The sequence below is a fragment of the Haliaeetus albicilla genome, chromosome 6 (genome assembly GCF_947461875.1).
Source record: "Haliaeetus albicilla chromosome 6, bHalAlb1.1, whole genome shotgun sequence".
NCBI classification, from domain to species: Eukaryota; Metazoa; Chordata; class Aves; order Accipitriformes; family Accipitridae; genus Haliaeetus; species Haliaeetus albicilla.
Window position 1 is genome coordinate 46,410,915 of NC_091488.1, and position 18,902 is coordinate 46,429,816.

Genomic DNA, 18,902 nt, shown 5'->3' on the forward strand with positions numbered 1-18,902 from the left:
GAAACAATTAAAATAACTTCAATACACCTTCTCTGTCTCTGTCTCTCTCTCTATAGATATGAAATAATAATTTAATTTTGTAACTTAAATAGTAATTCTATAATTTATAAATATGTTTGTTAACATCAACTATATTAATATATTTATAATTTTATTATTTTATTTTACACAAAACTGCATATAAGCATAATGTACCAGTAGAAGTTAAACAGGAAAAACAATGCACATGATGCCCTTGTCTGAGGGACTGAGTTATTCCTCTCCAGACTGCTAATGCACTTTGTTACACTCTACAATGACTATTAAGAAATTGCTTTAAAAGTTGCATTTAGTTTTGTCACATAAGAGAAATGGTTCCATTAATAAAATAAGTATTACAGCTGAAATACTTATGCGATTTCTCCCTAAAGGAATGCACGGCTCATTCACAACTCAAAAACTCTGGATACGACACTGGAAGCATACAGAAAAGTTTTCCAGTTTCTACAATATTAGTTTGATTTCTTCCACAAACACTAATTCACTCCATTGCATTGAATGATTTGAACTATTTCATACTTGATCTGTTCAGCAGAGCCCCCAGATGTTGCATTTGTGATTGCCCAAGCAGCTTCCTTCCTTGTCCGAAACTCAGCCGTTTGCAAAATATTTATAAGAGCTGGAAAGATATGGGCATCTATGACTGTCTGCAAAAAGAAATGACATGTCAGGGTTATAGATTAGAAATAACTTCCTTGTCCTGAGCTAGTTAGTGTCTATGCTCAGCACAGCACATTAAACAATGAAATGCTACTTATGAAGGAGCAAAAATCAGTTTTCAGTTTTACATTCAAAACTTTAGCTATTGCTGGGATCTGTGCTTATCCCAAAAGAATTCAAAACACATTCAGACCGAAGTGACTGCCGTATCTAATGTGTTACCTAATCATACCGTGACAGCAAAAGAATACCATACTTCCCTTATTTTTCCAGGTAGTGAACCACTCAGCTATTAAGTCAGTAAACTACTAAGTCATTAAGATCCCCTAAACAGAGAAAAAAACTTCGAAAGCCTGTGTGTCATACTACATTTCCACTGGGTGAGACAACAGAGCAAAGATTGTAAGAACTCCGCAAAACAAGCAAGCACCAATATATTCTTTCCTGGTGAAAAGACAAAGCAACGGATCGTTTGGTAGTATGGTTAACTGCTTAGCTCACCAAACTGATACAACTCAAATGAGTATCTGGTCAGCAACTCAAAGTTTCTAGTAACTTCCTCTGGAAAGAGCCTTTTGCAATAAGACACAAATGAAACCAGTGTAGTTACACATGCATGACAAGGGTCTGAAACACTTCATAAGGATCAGTCAAAGAAGCAAGAGCTTAGGATTATATTTTTAAACTACTGTTTTACAAGTATAAGTCATCACAGAACTGATAAAGGCAAATTCAAAGAAAGCCAAAGAGATCCTTTTCAAGGAGCTTCACAGAAGAAAACTAACAGATTACATGCAGCAAAAAGCTATAGCCAATTCAGAGTGTGGAAGTTTACCCAGTGAAAAAAACAACTGCTTAGTATTTCTTTTACCATTCCTGTTTGTCTGGGCATCTGCACTGCTTTGTAAATCCATATCACTTATCAGTTATATGAACAGTCCCATTAACACTGTCTCCCTTATCACAGAATATACACTTCTAATACAGCAGTCTAGGACCCTCAAGGAAAACCACTCACACTTCCATCATGCCATGTTTTATTAGATTTGTACTTGCAAAGAATATTTGGCAGAAAGTCCTTAACTGAAATTTTTGAACACGAATGCTGGAAGTGGTAGGTCATAAACAGGAGCTAGCTATTTTAAAAAAAAAAAAAAAAAAGATAAAAGAAAGTATCTTCAAAAACCAGAGTGCATTTTCCCCCAACATATTTTACTGGGAAAAAACACTTAAAAACATACAAAAGCAACACACTGTAAGGGTACCCGGAACGTGAGAGCATCTGCTTCATTAAGGTTATCAGATCAAGGCCCTTTTCAGCTCAAAGGGAGATATAAATAACAGGAAAGTAATAAATAAAACATACAGTGACACAAACCTGATAGGCAAGGGATAAAAGAGACAATCACAAAGGAGGAAAGGCTCCAGTCACTAATTAATGGGCCATTAACAGACTACAGGCACGGCTTTGCATAGAGCCAGCCTGGACTTTGTAACTGATAAGACAGGGACAAGTGGAACTGTGCAAAACTTAATAACAAATCTTTTCTTAACTATCTTACCATGTAACCTCCCTCTCTAGAGCCCACGAGTGCTCTAAGGATTAGGTGCTAGCAACCAAGATTGGCATGACTGAATTTGGGCCAGGAACCAGATCAGACCTCAGGAGAAACCTTTGGGTCTGTGGGGCCAGCAACTGGAGCAGATGGGGGTCTCAGCATCAGTAGCTGGAGGGGTCAATGGAGGGAGCATGCTTCTGAGGTGCTCTGTGCGATGGGGAGGGATTTACATTATCCCCAAATGCGACAGTGGGAGCTGAGGATCACGGTGTACATAATTTGCTGGCAAACTGGACGAGGCAGCAAGTAGGAAGCCCAGGATCCAGGCATGGACAGAGGGCCTGGGCTGATATTCAAGGGGTCTGCAAGTGTGGGGATGCTTGAGACAAACGTGTGCATCTGTTTCCTAGTGAGAATCAAGCTGAACTAGCCAGTGAGTAGGAACGAAGTACAGCGAGTTAAGAGAGCTCAGGATCCAGCCATGGACAGCAGATGGGCAGAGAGCCCACATGGATATTCAAGAGATCTGCGACTGTGCGCGTGTGCTTGTGGATCTAGAGAGTGAGGGCACGCGTGTTTTCACTAGTGAACTTCAGTCCTGATCAGCTGGAGAGGAGAAAGGGGACTTGGCAGTCTACACTTATGTTTTATGTGAGTCCAGATAGTGCCATACAAGGGTGTCGTTGAGGTGGAAACCCTTATAAGAACAGCGTATTAAGGGACGTTAAGTATTCTCTACCGAAGAGCTTGATACAGATCTAGCATACGATATGTGAGGGCATTAGTATTTTACTATTCTAGCAAAGAACAAGTCAAAAAACTCATTATTGCTTCTTAAATCTTCTCCCCAAAAGAAAACTTTTACATGAGATTTATTTCCTTAGAAAGTGTCTTCCTAAAACCAACTTCCTCAGTGAGTACTAAAATCAGAGTATGTTACATGATGGCATGGAACTAAGCACATCTTAGCTGACAGGCAGTAACATACTTTGAGCCTTCTTAATTAAAAAAAAAAAGTTACCTTAAAATATTTCAATTTAAACTTGTAAAATAGTAGGAGAATTCCAGAATAAAGGGAACTAGCAATGGGAGGGCAGCAAGCAAGTGGGAGAATCACAAAAGAATATTATTGTTTTCTTTCTGCCTCAATCAATTTTGGGGGGTAAAATTACTCTTCTTAGAGCGGAGAAATGTGCATTTGAACCTTTTCAGAAGGAAATTAATCCAGGTCTCACATGTCTTGGGTGAGTGCTCTTATTTCTAATTCTACTTATTTCTATTTATTTCTATTTCTTATTCTATTGTGTAAAAGGCTACAGGCACCTTGTTTACTTTCTGCTCTACAGTGAAGTTGGCTATCTTTACCCAAGCAGAACAGGTTAAAGCACCATAATGAATTGCAGCCTCTCATAAGGCACTTCACTGAAAGAGACTGGCTCAAGAGAGAAGCAGATTATCAGTCACTATATTTTTATTTTTTATTTTCCTACTGCTTGACATGCAATCCAAGTGTTGTCACCACCTCACGCTAGCATGAGTCCCAGTTAAAGGTACTTAACTGTCCCTCTGTAGTACAGCAAAATTTTTCAACTAGCCGCCTGTCAACAGTTGAAACTCTTAGAGCTTAGATTTAAAAAAAAAAAAACAACAGCAGCAAAAAAAAACCCACAAAAAACAACATTAACTAAGTCAGAAAATAGTTTGCTTTAACCTTAATATCTTCACTGGATTTCAAAAGTCCAGTTAAGCTCAGAAAGGGTAGAAACAATAAAGCATTAGTACAGAGAAAGTGCTAGCAGCATCTATTATTTACACCCTATGTCTTGCAGCCTTGCCCACAGCAGTTACTCTTGAAAACAAACTAGAATGCCCAAGGATTCCTAGCTCTATGATATTTTATGTGGGAACAACAGTTATTGTGGAAACAAACAGGCCATGTTTCCCTTTCTGTTAAATTCCTTTTAAGTGATAAAACAGTCACCTACTGAAATAGAAATTGGGGGTTTTTTTGGTTTTTTTGGGTTTTTTTCTTGAAGAAAAGCAAACCTCAGGCAGAGCAAAACATTAAAGGACTGTGGCAGGATGAGGTACTTAAACCTCCTGCAGATTTAGAAAGTGTTAATTCAAATTACTTTTTTAGCCTTACTATACTGTGTGCCTGACATGTGGAAGCGTGTTGAAGACTAAAGTAACATAGTGCGTATAAAATGCTCAAGATAAGCATAGCTTTCAAACAAAGTGAACACAGTTAAGGGATTTCAGTTCAACAAGAACTTTAGAAACATGTGAAAGAAATAAAAAGGAAATGAAAAAAAATCAAGTTGTAAACTAAGGACTGATGTACAAACTACTGCAGATCTCACTCTGTTACCTGTTCAAATGTTCCACTACAACTTGAAAAATGAAAAGTGCCTTGGCCAGGAAAATAGTGGGCAACTGCCTCATACGTGCCTGTCCTTGGTTTTGGCTGGGACAGTTAATTTTCTTTCTAGTAGCTGGTATAGCTACTGAAGATGGATCTACCTACAGGGCAACAGTGAAGATTTATAGTAGAACAAGAATAAGAATTCCCCTTTTGGGCTTTTTTTATCCTTTTCCTGATGTTTTCTAATACTCACATTTGGTTTAGGCTGCTACTACTAGGCACTGAGGTGGTATCTTCAAAATACATTAGAAATCTCTTTTCTGCATAATAGGTAATCCAGAGCTCATCCTTTAATACATTAAAACTAACACTGAAATTTTTGCCCAACTGCATCCATTCATATTTGTTGGAACTGAACTCCATCTTGAATTGTAACTATGAGTCTTCCAGGAAACTGAAATTGAATTTTAATTGAAAACTGAATTTTCAAATTTAATTTGAAATTGAACTGAATTGTAACACTCAGCCCTTCAGCAAATCCGGCCCTCACTTTTGAAGTGTCAACTTTTTTGTGTTTGGGTTTTTTTGTTGGTTTGTGTTTGTGGGGTTTTTTAATAGATGGTATCCCTGTGCTGTAGCCCTTCAAGAGGGCTGGCTATCCCTTGGAAACATTCTATCCTTCTTATTTATTTTAATCAAGCTTCTTCACTTTATAGTATTTGATTTTTAAAGAGTGAAGCTAGATAAAAGTGAAGTTTTAGAGTTTTATTACATCTGCATGGATATTGAATCTAAATACATTGTAGTCACTGTTAGGGAGCAGGTCTTCAGCAGTAGTATATTAAATTAGTATTTTGAGCTGGTCAATACCAAGTGAATTTGCTTCTCCTCTTTTTGGTTCCCACAAATAAATCACTTATGATATGCAAAAAATACACATATACATTTAGTATGCAAGTGTTGGCATCGTGTGTCTAGATATGATTCATCACATAAATGTGAAAGCAACCAAGTCTTACAGCATGACTGTTTTTCGGCTCCTGCAAGCGCTCTCATTACCTTTAACAAATCAAGATTACAGTCACCATCCTAGTTGGCAGCTGTGAATATAGCCCTACTGCCATGATCTCCTCCTCCTGGCTGGAAATTTCAGTTCACAGAGGCTTCTCAGTTACTTGTGTTCCAGTTACCTTGTTTATTGATTCAATTTACAACTGCTTTTTAAACAACTTAGCAAGTATTTGTAAGCCAAAGCTACTTAACATGATGGCATGAGTACAAAACTACTGCCACCTGAGAGCCAGGAAGGAAGCACTTCAGATCTCAGTTCTAACAGACTTCTATGCTGTTGACACAGACACCTAAGCCTATATCCAAACTGTGTATAAAGCAAACTTCTAGCCAGTTTACACAAGGTTGCTACTGCTGTCAGGAGGAACCTGCACTATAACAAACAGCAACTTGTTGAGGCATCTCTGGCTTTTAGGGTCTGTCCTACAAAAAAAAGATAGCAATATACACCGCTGACTGCTGAGGTTTTCAGGCAGAATAAAGGAATTACAGGTATTGTAGCTCTGCTGCCCTCAATGTAGTGTGATATATGGGATTCACCACACGTAGAAGCCTGAAAACAGATTTTGTACTTGAACACAAACTTAAACCTGAAAGAGATTCATCTTTGACTTTTGCTGGTCCTGAAACAAGTACGACTTTGTCAGCAATGCCACATTTTGCTCCTAATTGAGACACTTTTTGAAGTCCTGCCACCACAAACAGCACATGAAGATTTCAGACCACTCATGCAAACTATGACATAAACCAAATACACTTTATATTTAAGTAATTTGATACACAGTTTGCCTGTGTAAACCACAACTCTGTGTGAATCACATCATTCCTTTTCCACGTCCCTAGCGTTACTGTGGTCTTTTTGCAGACAAGCCTCTGACAATTCTTAGCTTGTATCTTTACCCCAATTTGTAAAAATGTATTTCATTCCAGAGTTTTTAGAACTGACAGGCAATGTATCATTTGCTACACTTGCCCATGTCACATTTCAGCAGGGATAGGAAACCCTGAAGGAGGAAAAATATGGCACAGATCCTGTTGCTACCATGCCTAGCCAATACTCAGGTTTCCAGATGTTCTTGTGAGAATTTAAGGTATATTAGAAAAGAAGTGATAAGTTTCTTAACCTGTCAACAGGAGAGAACTCCTATGATGTCTTCACTGTCAGATATGGAAGATTGTGTCTGATGTACTGCCTTTCATAGCTTTTCAACGGGTTGCGAAGTTAGACACAGAACATTTTCTGAGGTATGTGATAGCCTTTCATACCCCTCAGAAGGGTCGACAGTCAGGATTTAGCTTCAGTTGTGCAGTTCTCCTTCTGACTCCCAGGAAGATGTAGTTCCCCTTCTCCCTGACTGGGGAAGCTATCCACTGAAGTACAGCAAAGCTGTATACAAACTAGGAAATTAACAAACAAAAACTATACTTAGTGACAATCATGACTGCATCAGGATATACACATCCAACCCAAACCTTAAAAGCACAGAAATAAAGAGGGGAAAGACTGCTGTATTCCACCACACTTTTCTGTTGCCTAGGCACTGTTGATAACACACTCTGAAAGGCTTTCACTTCCACCTTTGGTGGAGAAAAAAACCCAAGCCTCCTGTGCTTTAATATGAGCTACAAAAGAAAGTTCAGCGCGTACTTTCACACATTTCATGCATGTTAATTTATATTGCCTTAACACTAGAAAGTGTTTACTTGATGGTGTTTGAGTGCAAATCTGATGGTGACAGGCTGCTGCCTTATCTTTTAGAAATGGCAGTGAAAGCCTTTGGAGTGTGCTACCAAACAGCATCGTAGGCAGTATGAAAGTGGAAATGAATATAGAAGTCCTTCCCTCCAACTTTATATTTCTATACTTTAGAGTGGGTGGATGGAGGGAGTGTAACCCAATGCAATCTTAAACAACACTAAATATAGCTCTGTCTGTTAATATTGGTTAGATAAAATACCTATTAACCAAAATATTTCATTTTCTTCTTGGTGTGCAGAAGAGATTGCGAGATTATGGCTTGAGCACTACCCAAAGTTTCCACAGTATTCTAACATCCCAACTGCTCTGGAGCAACAACACACTAGTTAGATCAGCTGGTAACTTACAATAATGTGGTTTACGATGCCAGGCAGACATTTAACTTTCAGGAAAAAAAGTTACCATGTGCTGAAATTATTCCTGTCTGATTTCTGGCTAAAGATTGTGCATGTTCAAAATCCAATTAGTATCACAGAGACTGGAGTAGAACTGGCTACAGGCTATGACCTCTAGCAGGAATTATCGAGCAATTTGGAGGGACTGGGGAGAAAGAAAAATAAATTATTTAGTTTAGAGCTGCATCTAGTATTTTAGAATTCCTTCTGTAAGGAAGACCAATTCTCAAGAAGTAAAGTTTTAATTCATCACAATGTGAAATTAATTTAGAGAAAGAATAAAAGAAAATACCTCAACTCACAGATTAAATAGGTTCACCAATGATCTTAGTTAAATCAGATATTCTTCCCAGATGGGAATTATCCTTTGTCCTCACAGCTACTAAAACAGACTAGGCTTTTATTCTCTCCATTTTAGCATATGGCCATCTTCAAGAAACACTTTACCAAACAGCATTTTCCAACCTCAGAAATTAATTTAAACTGGTTTTTGGCTCAAATGTTTACAGTGATTTTGACACTGAGTAGGAGTCATCTGAAGTAATACTTCAGAGAAGTCTTCTGAGACAAGCAGATGTATCAGCTCTGGAGCGGAAAGGAGGTTTCATCACACCTTGTATCGCACATGACATTCTCTAGGTTGAGACTAAAAACTAAAGAATTAGAGCCTTTCTGGAACTTGTTACATGTCTGTGATAAGACTTTCCTTTCAACATGAGATAATTATTGCAATTACACCTGCAATTGCCAATTTTACTTCCAAGAAACAGTGGCCTTGAGATCTCCCATCAAGCATGTTGTAAACATTCTCCAATGTCCTATACTTCACAACTTTTCTCTAACAGGCCTCCTTCTGCAGTTCTAAAAATCTAAGCCTCATGATGGACATGATTTGCAATATGTCATAATTACTAGGATAGTTATCTCCCACTCAATCACAAACACTGTTTTTTAAATCTCATTTTTATAACTGCCAGTGTAGATTAAATGGGGTACGCACTTAGGGCAGTCAGTGTTTCACTATACAGCATGTGTGTGCTCAGAGTTCAAAGGCAGCTCAATTACTCTGAACGGAGCCTGAGGGATTCTTAAATGAACTATCGCTTTTACTTTTGAGAAGTTGCTTTTTACATTTTTTCAATGGACTTGAGTAACGAATGCATCAACATGCTTCCAACCCTGCCTGTGACATATCCTAAGGCAGCTGCTTTAAGCTGGATTCTTTTAAATCTACATGTATTTTAGTGATTTGGTTGACAATGTGTTTTCTTCCTGATGCAACAATCCTGAGAAAGAAAGCTTCTACCCACACAACCACAACAACTATTTTTCTATGCAGAATGAAGGGGGGTTTAGTACTTATAAAGAATCACCTGCTAGAAACGAAGCTGCAATATTAATGGCTCATAGCATTAATTTCTCTCTCCCTGCCTTCCCACCTCACCTTTCCAAGTCACAAAGCAATTCTAGCCTGTTCTCAGTAGAAAGGGGGCAGATCTAAACTGGTGGTAAGACACCCCAAAACCTTTAAAAAAACTACTAAACACACACATGCATAGATGTACCTAATGATTTTGTTTAGCTAGATGAGGCAAATTTTGTTTTAACAAAGGAGAGACTATTTTATCCTTACTTGGTTTCAAATAAGGATGTGACAACAGTTTAGAAGACAGAGGATTACCGAGGGTATAGTTAAGAACCTCCACACCTAAAGCCTTACTTTTACACATCTGAGTAGTGGATACCAGGTATGAGAATACTGTGCAAACAAGGACAGGCACTTACTCCTTCACTTGAAGAGGAAGACGTGGTACAGTGAATACTTATGTAGAAGTCACAGAAGTAAATACACTATTGAAACAGCTTCTGGTGCCCTAGAATTTAAGTTACCTCTAGGACTCTTCGCAACTGTATCTTCAGTAGATCAAAAATATGAAAATAGAGATCCTGAAGTTTTGAAAAAATGCTCTAGTAACAAACTTTACTTTCTATTGCCACTTCCAGTACTTATTTCTTTATGGAATAATCTGTACAGGTATCTGATTTTCTCAAGCTCTTCTTTTTCTTAAGTCTGCAACATTCCTATATGATTGTGCATCCCAAAGCAACTCTGATAGACTTGGGAAAAACCACAAGGTTAAGAAAATGTATTGGGCTGGATTGTTCCCCAGAAAATGCTCTTAGACTTCCCAGGAAAAGTAGAAACGGCCTTCTAGAGAGAAAATACTGCTACTCCCTGTTTCTAAGGTGGTAGCAGCATGGATAAAGCAGCCAAAAGATTCTTCACTGCAAGAAAAGCAAAGGCAAAAACATACCTTAGCACAGGCAGCAGTAACTACCTTCTCTGCACTGCTAAATGCACAGCAATTACAATTGCTGATGCAGGAAAAAAACAGTGGTACAGTTGCTGATTTTACACAGCACTTTTTGTTAGAAGTTCAGCTAGTCCACAGATTAACATACAAGCCACAATAAAGGCAGAATCAAAATTTTTGGAGCTCTACCAAGGTTAGATTAAGTAACCATATCATTCTCTATATCTGACAAAAAACATGATCTTCGGTGGCCAAAGTAAAATTTTGACTGAGAAAGCCAGAGCAAATACAACTGTAGGAGGTTTCTTTGCTTGCAGTTCCACTTCCATCTTAGTCATATCCTTACATCAGACAAGAAGGACCTACACAGCTTTCCACCTTCATAAGTTTTGTTTTCTTGCCTGCTCATTTCCTAACATAAGCATCTCTGAAGTTAGACAAGCATTGGCTCTTAATGCCAAGAAGCTTAGCAGAGACTGAGTTATCTTCCACAAAAGTATTAACTTTATTTCCCGTGCTTTCTGAGATGAAGACCTCATTCAAGGTATTAAGACTTTACATTGCCCCTTCAGCAGCTGAATGTTCTTTGTAAGGGAGAATGTATAAACAAAAGATTGCAAGTGCCACCTGCAAAAGATATAATACACTTCTTCCTCAGGAAAAACATGCAATCTCCTGCAAGTTTTCTGCAAAAAGAGAATAATTCTATCCCTTGGGTGAAGAGGGTTAACCACTTCATGCTAATTCTCATTATATAGAATGAATAATCCAGAGCCATCAGATACAAGACTAGCAAGTGTCAGGCTGCCTTCCAAGGAAAAGGATATGAAGGAAAGAAGTACTCCTTGGCCACTTTTGCCAATGTATTATGGGGCTTGGTTTACTTTCTGTGTGAACATGCATTGTTTCTGCCTGGTTACTAATGAGTGAGACAAATATTTCTAATGTCTAATATTTCTGCTATTTATTTCTGTTCCTCAAAGAATAGATCTCTCTAACTGGACTTCCACACATCCTCTGCAATCTCTGAAAATACTCTCTGTATCCAGTGAGGGAGAAGAGCATTGAGAAATGTAACTTCAGAAGAATTAAATTTGATTTACATGAGGAGACTTTCATTCAACTGCCTTGATGGGAACCTTGTATTTTTATCAGATAAAGCCTGGTTTCACTACAATCTGTTTTTTCATCACTTCTGAAAAAGGGAAGGAATGAGGCATTGTCCTTGAAAGCCAAGCAAAAAATTCACCTAGTATAGCTGTTCTGAAAAAAAACTCCATATCCAAGGAAAACAAAATATATCTAGCAGTTTCTTCTTTATCTGGTCAAAGAAAAACTTTTCTCTGGGAAAGAGATGGTCAATCTCTCATTTATACCATCTGGAGACAAGTCCTGGGAATTCTTCTTGATGGCTGACACTAAGTCCAGACTCAGAACAAAGATGCAGCCTTTTGGAAGCCTAATTGCAAAGACTGACATAAGGGAGGAACTTTCATTTGCTTCTGTGTGCTGTCACTTACCATGAAGGGATTCCAAAATTTGGTGTAATCAGAAAGGACAAATCCCAATGCAACATGTTAGATATCCTCCATTATTGTTCAGTTTAATAAATAGCAATTTTAGATTTGGCTAAGCACAACTGCCTGTATCAGGAATTATAAGAAAATATAAACAGGAATAAAGAAAGTATTTTACAATGTAGGTGTCTATATCTGGTGGTGAAATCAAGAAACATGCAAAGTTATTTGATTCTCAAAGTTTGTAGCTTACTCTTTTCATACTTGAGAATTCTGTATCTTAGTGATTGTCAAAAGCATGAAGCAAATATTTAAGACAAGGTTTTCTTGAGCTTAGCCTCATTTTGTCATTCTCTAGCATGACCGTCTCCCCACCTTATAATCTGTAGATGATTACAAAATTAAGTAATTTGAATTTGAGAGATGACTGGGCCATTGAAATATTTTCATTATGCACAGAACCTACAATATACTTCTGCTTATATGTAATTATATATCTGTGACTATGTATACATACAAATAGGCACTTTATACACAAAAACCAGTGTACCACCTGGTATGTGTTTCTTCTAGCCTGCAAGACAAAGATTACTGATCATAGCTGAAAAGGTTACCTGGATCTGGGCTCTGTTTCCAGCTGTTATATTAGATATTGTCCAGCATGCCTCCTTTTTGATAGATTCTTTTGGGCTGCTTAGCAAGTGCAGTAAACTCTGCAGGGCTGAACAATTCAGAATTACCTGAATACAAAAGAAAGAAAAAAAAAAAACCAAAAACAAAACAAACCACAACTTAGAGGAAATTTAGGATAAAGAATCACAAGAACAAGGAACACAATGTCTTCAAAATCTAAAAAGCATATCCCATCAGATGATCCCCAAAAGTTAAAAAAAAAAAAACAAACAAAAAACAAAACCAACAAAAAACCCCACCCCAACATAAACAAAAAAAAAACCAGCAAGAACTAAGAAAGAAATGTTTGCAGGAATGCTAATAAGCAATTCAGGTAAGAGAACATTCCTTCATTATGATTTCAGTGTGACCTGAACACCAGAAGATACTAAGCCCACTATGACCAAACAAAAATAAGATGACGGTACTTTCCTGTCATCTTGTTTTCTGCATTTTTGTGCACTTGGAAGCTCCAACTACTTCTGTTTTCCACATCAGCTGGCACAGTGGGGCAGCCTGTTGTCAGTGTTGTGTCCAGTGACATTATGAATGGGCAATTCTTATTAAAAATTTTAAAATATTGTAAAAAATTGCAATTTTACACAGCAGAAAAGTTGCAGGAAAATCTGCATTTCCAAAATAAAAATTTTAAGTGCCCAAAATACAAGAGAAAATGCCCCAGAACAGTGATGTTACAAGAGCAAATACTTGATTATGTCACGTGTGATAGTGAAGGGCTTTTTGACCCTCTAAAAGGGCACAAAACAGGATTCAATGACTGAAAAATGATTTTTTTTTTTAATTAAATTCCAACTTCTTACAAGTAAGAAAGAAATTGGAAGAGCCCACCAAGAAGCACAGTAGTTTTGCCATGTATGGCAAAAGCAGGCAGCTTAGAAAGAACAGTGTGGTACAGAATTTTATGAGAAATTCTTCAGTCTGTTTGTGGAGGTCAGAAGGATGAGAGTCAAGCTGAATCATGGTGATGACTTCTGATCGTGAAATCTGTGGACTGAATTCCCTTGCTTGTATCCCACCCCCCCTCCCCCCCGCACATACTCCTAAAACCTTTCTACTCCACATTAAGATTAAAAAAGTAAAGATTACGGTTCAGGATTGTATCAGGTATCTACTGGGACAAATTTAGTTTTTTCTTCATGCATACTATATATGGTTTTGGCCATCTCCAAGCATTGGCAATTGTTAATAGTTGAAAATGAGATGTAAAGTAAAAGCAGGTTTGTGCTCTGAGGTTGTACAGAGAAGTTTTCAGGCAACTATGTTATATGTTGCCTTCATATTCAAAAATGTATCAACTATCAAAGCTAGGCTCTTCCTTCTGATTAAGGATTTTTATATGCATTCTGTACCCCTCTTCAGCATACAGCACAATCTGCAGGCAGGACTATCAAGCACTTAAACAGTTACTAGAATATTACTTAAACAGTTCTCTAGAATTTCAGGAAAGCTTATGGTATACTCGTCTGAAAAAATTGTGCACAACAAAAAAGTTTAAACATTTTTTAGAATTAAAATTAAGATTTATGCAGTATTTAATAACTTGCACTACATGTCATTTAGTGATCCCTTGTGTTTTTATTTTTAATGAAACTATGAAATTACAAAACACACCTCAATCATGACTGATCTGCAAAACAAATGCCATTGAAAAAACAATGAATGCCTATGCAATTCAGCTACAAAAAAATATTGTAGCAATCAAAAAATCACATTAATCTCCTCCTAGTGATAAGATACTCAGTGTCCTGCTGCTGCTAACTCATCTTTATCTCTGATCTCATGGTCACAGAACTACGGAATTCCAAAGGATACATTTAGACAAACCAAAAAATAAGCATTGAAAGAAGCCTCAAGATGAGGAACCTGGATTTTCACTTCGGCATAATTTACATGGAAGGAGTAATTTAACACTTTGAATGGGGAACCAAAAGCTTTATGCATCTACACCTCACTGAAAGCATCTTTCTCCACACTCTTCGCATCATCTCACACCTCTAACTGCTACCACTGCCTCCTGGATGTCCATTTCACTGCCTCCACTGCACACACCTCCCCATTCGCAGCTACTACCACTTCTTGATCCCATTTCTCCCATCAGTTTTAGTAGAGTCAACAGCCACCACAGCAAGCCTCTCTGAGCCTCTCACTTCAATCCAATTTGGTTGTGCGTATGTCAGACAGCCCTGCACCACACAGGCATGCTTCTAGTTTGTGAACTAGAGATGGAGGCCAAGAGTCAGCAAAGTTTCAAAAGCAGTAGCCTACTCTATACTCTTCTTCCTCATATTCCCAATTAAGCCTCACAAAAGGTTGTCGGAATGCACAAAGAGTGTAGGGAAAAAACTTTAACATAAGGTAGGTACAACAGCAGAAGCCTGTAACTGGAGCTTCTGCTCTACATGTAAAAAGAGATTCCCACCAGCCAGTGGATCACAGCTAACACATGTATGCAAGGCACGGACTCTCTGCTCCCACAGATTTTACAAATTGGTGGGAGCTGCTGCCTCTTGCAAAACCTACCAAGCAGCAGGATGACAACCTAGTGCCTCTGAAGCATCAGGTTTCCTGGCTCCCAGTTTAATTCCAATACAGTGGTGGGAGTCACTGCCTCCTACTGATGCTTCTCCAAACATATGCCCAGACACAGCTACATACCATCCAAAATCTGACCAGACACTCGGTTTTGGTATATTCATCATAGACCATCAACAGCATCAAGTGTGACAGGCCTTTGATGGCCCTACCATGGCATATAATTCAGCATAAAATTCAGCCTGAGGCAGACTTGCTTTAAACAAACTAGGAAAAAAAAAAAACCCAAAGGGTATTCCACAGCTATATAAAAATCTCAGACATAGCTATGTAAAAATCACCAACAGTTCAAAACTGAACAGAAAAACTATGAAAACCACCACATGTTTTGAGGCAACTAGTGTCATCAATCCTTCACTTTCAAACTTCAAAAGGAACAAGAGGAGGTGCTTGTGAATAGGTTACCACAACTAACAGAAAGATGAACTGCAGTACAACACAAGAGAAAGTGAATCCATACCTGGGTCTGGATATCATCTCCTGTAACAATGTTCCCAACAGCTCGTAAGGCAGGAGATACAACTTTGTAGTCGTTGTGCCTAAAATTACCAAGGAAAGATCTAAGCGTTAACCATCCTGAAGCATCTCCATCTTTACATCCTCAAGAAAGGAACATCCATCAGCCAGGGGAAAACCTCCCTGCTAAACCTGACTTAACTCTCACTATCTGAATCAAATCACTCTTTGATTTTAAACTAATGGTAAGTCTTTCTAGGGTTTCTAAATATTTAGGCCTTTAGATATCATTCAGCAGCATAAAAATAAAATATGAGATTACAAGAATACAAGTCCTTCAGAGTATAGGCATCCTTGGGAGGGAAAAAGTAATCTGCTTTAACTATGAAACACACTTAATGTAGCATGCACAAAGGCAGAGAAGGAGACAAAGGAATACGGGTAGAAGCTGTGTGTTTAACCCATACAGCTGTTTGACCATCTTCTGCCATTATATGCATCCTCCCATCATCATTAAGTCAGGATTGGAATAGGAAGGGTGAAGTAAGGAATTTTTTTCTCAAATGAAAGCACTTCTTTATAAAAAGGTACCTTAGGTAATACATTCTACTTGTTAATCCAGCACCAGATTTGCCTCAATCTTAAAAGCCTTAATAGTCTTTTTTATTTACATCACTGAAAACCATTATTTCTTGTTCTTAGGTAACTGAATGCTCCACATCCTTCCCCTAGACCTGAAGAAACAGCTCTGAACAAGGCCAGTCTCCCTGACCCCAACTCCCACAGCTACACTTTACTGACCAATGTGTATACTCTTCTACAATAAGGGTTTAGGAAATTATTTACATTTCAAGTCCTTGGTACTGTCGATTCTAGTAAATTTTACTCTTACATTTCCATCTTTGATATCCTTCAGCAATTTCATTGGTAGGTAATTATAACATGGACTTCAATGGCGCAGAGAAAATCCCAGTATATATTATGGATTTTACAAAAATGCAGCTGTTAGGTGCAGGAAAAAATCTCTTAAGAAATAGCAAAACCAGTACAAGAGAAGTTCCATTCTTTCTGTTACTCATGACAAATAGAGAAGACTGAACACAGACAGGTAAAATTAAAACTCAAATCTTGCTTTTTGGAAATTACTACATTTCAAGACATATCTGATTAAACTTCCTATTGCTTCCTATTGAACCTTGATTTTAGGGGAAAAAATGGATAGTACATTTGCTCAGAACAAATTTCTTACATCAGCAATTCCACAAGTCTTCTGCAGACTCCTGCATCAATCACAGCCTGGATTTTATCATTGGGGCCATCAGACAAATAGGACAAAGCCCAGCAGGCATCAGCTAATACATCTGTATCATTGACAAAGAGCAGCCAGGAAAGCACACTAAGACAAGGTGAAACCTGTAAGACATTAAGAAGAGATACATACATCATGCAATTAAAAGGGCCAGAAGATCTATTAACACATCAGTTAATCTTGTACGCAACATTACAGGACTAGGCACTGGCATCTCAAGGTTCAATACTCAGAAAATTTCAGACCTAGGTAGCACTTCTGTGCAGGGCTGTAGCTACACAAGTACAGAGGAGCATGGCAGCAGAAAAGCGCTATGAGAATTCTTCAGCCTCTGCCGTACAATGTCTGGCAACTTGGAATTCATAATTGTCCACTAAGATGTGCCATACTTTGCACTACAGCAGCCAAGACGTACAGAGTTCTGTTCCTCTGTGGGATGGTCATCTCCAGTACAGGAACAGTAACAAAAAGCTAGGAGACAGCTATATTAAAACAGTGGTTGTAAATGTCCACCCAAAGGACTAAATACATTCAAAAACTTCATCTGTAAGAAGTCCATACGTTGTTTCAGAGAAATTCTGAAACATATCTACTACTGAGTTTAAGTTTCACCACCCTCATTGCTTATTTGGCTACCACCACCTTACAACACATTTCCTTTAAAGCATCTCTTACCTTGGCAAAATCTGGAGGAGGATTTTTCCCTCTGCAGAGGTTGGATAGAGCCCATACAGCATTTCGGGTCATAGTGAGACGGTTCTGTTTTGAAAGCAATCTAAAACAAACCAACAAAAAATTCCAACCTTTGCTTTTTAAAAAATCAAAGCCAGGCAACCCTGTAGGATCAACTGCATGAATCATTAAAATGTAGGTTCAGGCCTACATTTTAACATACACCAGGGCAAAACATGCTAGATTTTTTTTCTATAAAAATACACGCTGAAGAAAATCATGCTTGATGGCTGGATACTAACACACATGCTAGACACATAAATCCCAGCAGCCCAACAAGAATAACAACCATTACACTAAAAGTGCATTCATTTAATTGCTTAGATACTGATGTGGCAGATTAACAGTCAAAAGGCACAGGAACTGTGACAAAATTACTCTAAGTAGAAGGACCTGCAGGTAGTTTTGGAGAGTACTATCTTCACTAAACTGCATTTTTATGTCAGTCTCAGACTATCAGCCCCACTTTTACACTTTTGCATGTTAACTAGTGAAGAACAAAACATATCCTCAGAAAATGTGTATAATCAGGTTTAGGGTTTCCCAAACATTCAAGACAGTCACGTATCTCACAGCAAGCACCATTTACAGACTTTCTGTGCACACTGGCTCCAGTCCCAGCATATGAGAGCCTTGCCCACCGGGTTCTTGTTAGAACACCATTCTACAGACCACCCCAAACCAGTCTTTTCCTGCAGTTGTTAAGGGGTGGCATCCATACACCAGCCGCAGGGTTCAACTTCTGCTCCATAAGGCACAGGAGGCCCCATGATGTGATGAACTGTAATACTGAGACCTTTATGAGATCTGCATACTAAAACTGCCCTCTCACATTAGGACTATCACACCGACCAAAGCTGTGTCAGACGCTGTTACACTGTAAGTCCCCTTATGTGAGACCAGTCCTCACACAAAGACACCTGTGGAGTTGGTTAATTAAGTCAAACACAGCGTGAAGCCTCTAAACAAGGCACTTTCCTGACAGCTTAGAAATGACTAGCCTATAGCGCTCCTTGGCCTAGGAGGAACGCAGTAAGGTAAGACCTAGTTTTTCCGCAACTGTAACAACTCGGTTTCTTTTTCTCATAGCCATCCCACATTGTAGCAATGTCTTTATGAGAGTACTGGAAAACTCCACTGCTGCAAACAGATTTTGCAAAGGACAGAGACTGAATAATCCTAATTTGGACATAACACAAGATGGCGTCACTGTTTCAGCAACACTGTGGTCCTTCAGCAGAGGACCATCAAAATAATTAGCAGACTAGAGAAATGACACACAACAGGAGGGTAAGAGACCTGGATTTGTTCAGCCTTAGAAGGACACTGTGTAAGGGGAGCTATAACTGCTGCCCACAACAGTTCAACAGAAAAGAGGAAGCCAGATCCTTCTCAAAGGTACATAATGATAGGACAAGAGGCAACTGTCACAAGGTGAAA

General features: G+C 38.4%; 1 protein-coding gene across 1 annotated transcript in view; it reads right to left on the reverse strand.

Annotated features, from left to right (window-relative positions):
* KPNA1 (karyopherin subunit alpha 1) overlaps positions 1 to 18,902 on the reverse strand; it is a 52,772-nt gene that overhangs the window by 4,840 nt on the left and 29,030 nt on the right. The window contains exons 8-12 of the mRNA XM_069785928.1: positions 17,406 to 17,505; positions 16,671 to 16,834; positions 15,426 to 15,504; positions 12,295 to 12,420; positions 559 to 686 (exon numbers count right to left, since the gene is read on the reverse strand). Coding sequence (XP_069642029.1) covers positions 559 to 686; positions 12,295 to 12,420; positions 15,426 to 15,504; positions 16,671 to 16,834; positions 17,406 to 17,505 — 597 coding nt within the window. The remainder of the gene's footprint in view (positions 1 to 558; positions 687 to 12,294; positions 12,421 to 15,425; positions 15,505 to 16,670; positions 16,835 to 17,405; positions 17,506 to 18,902) is intronic.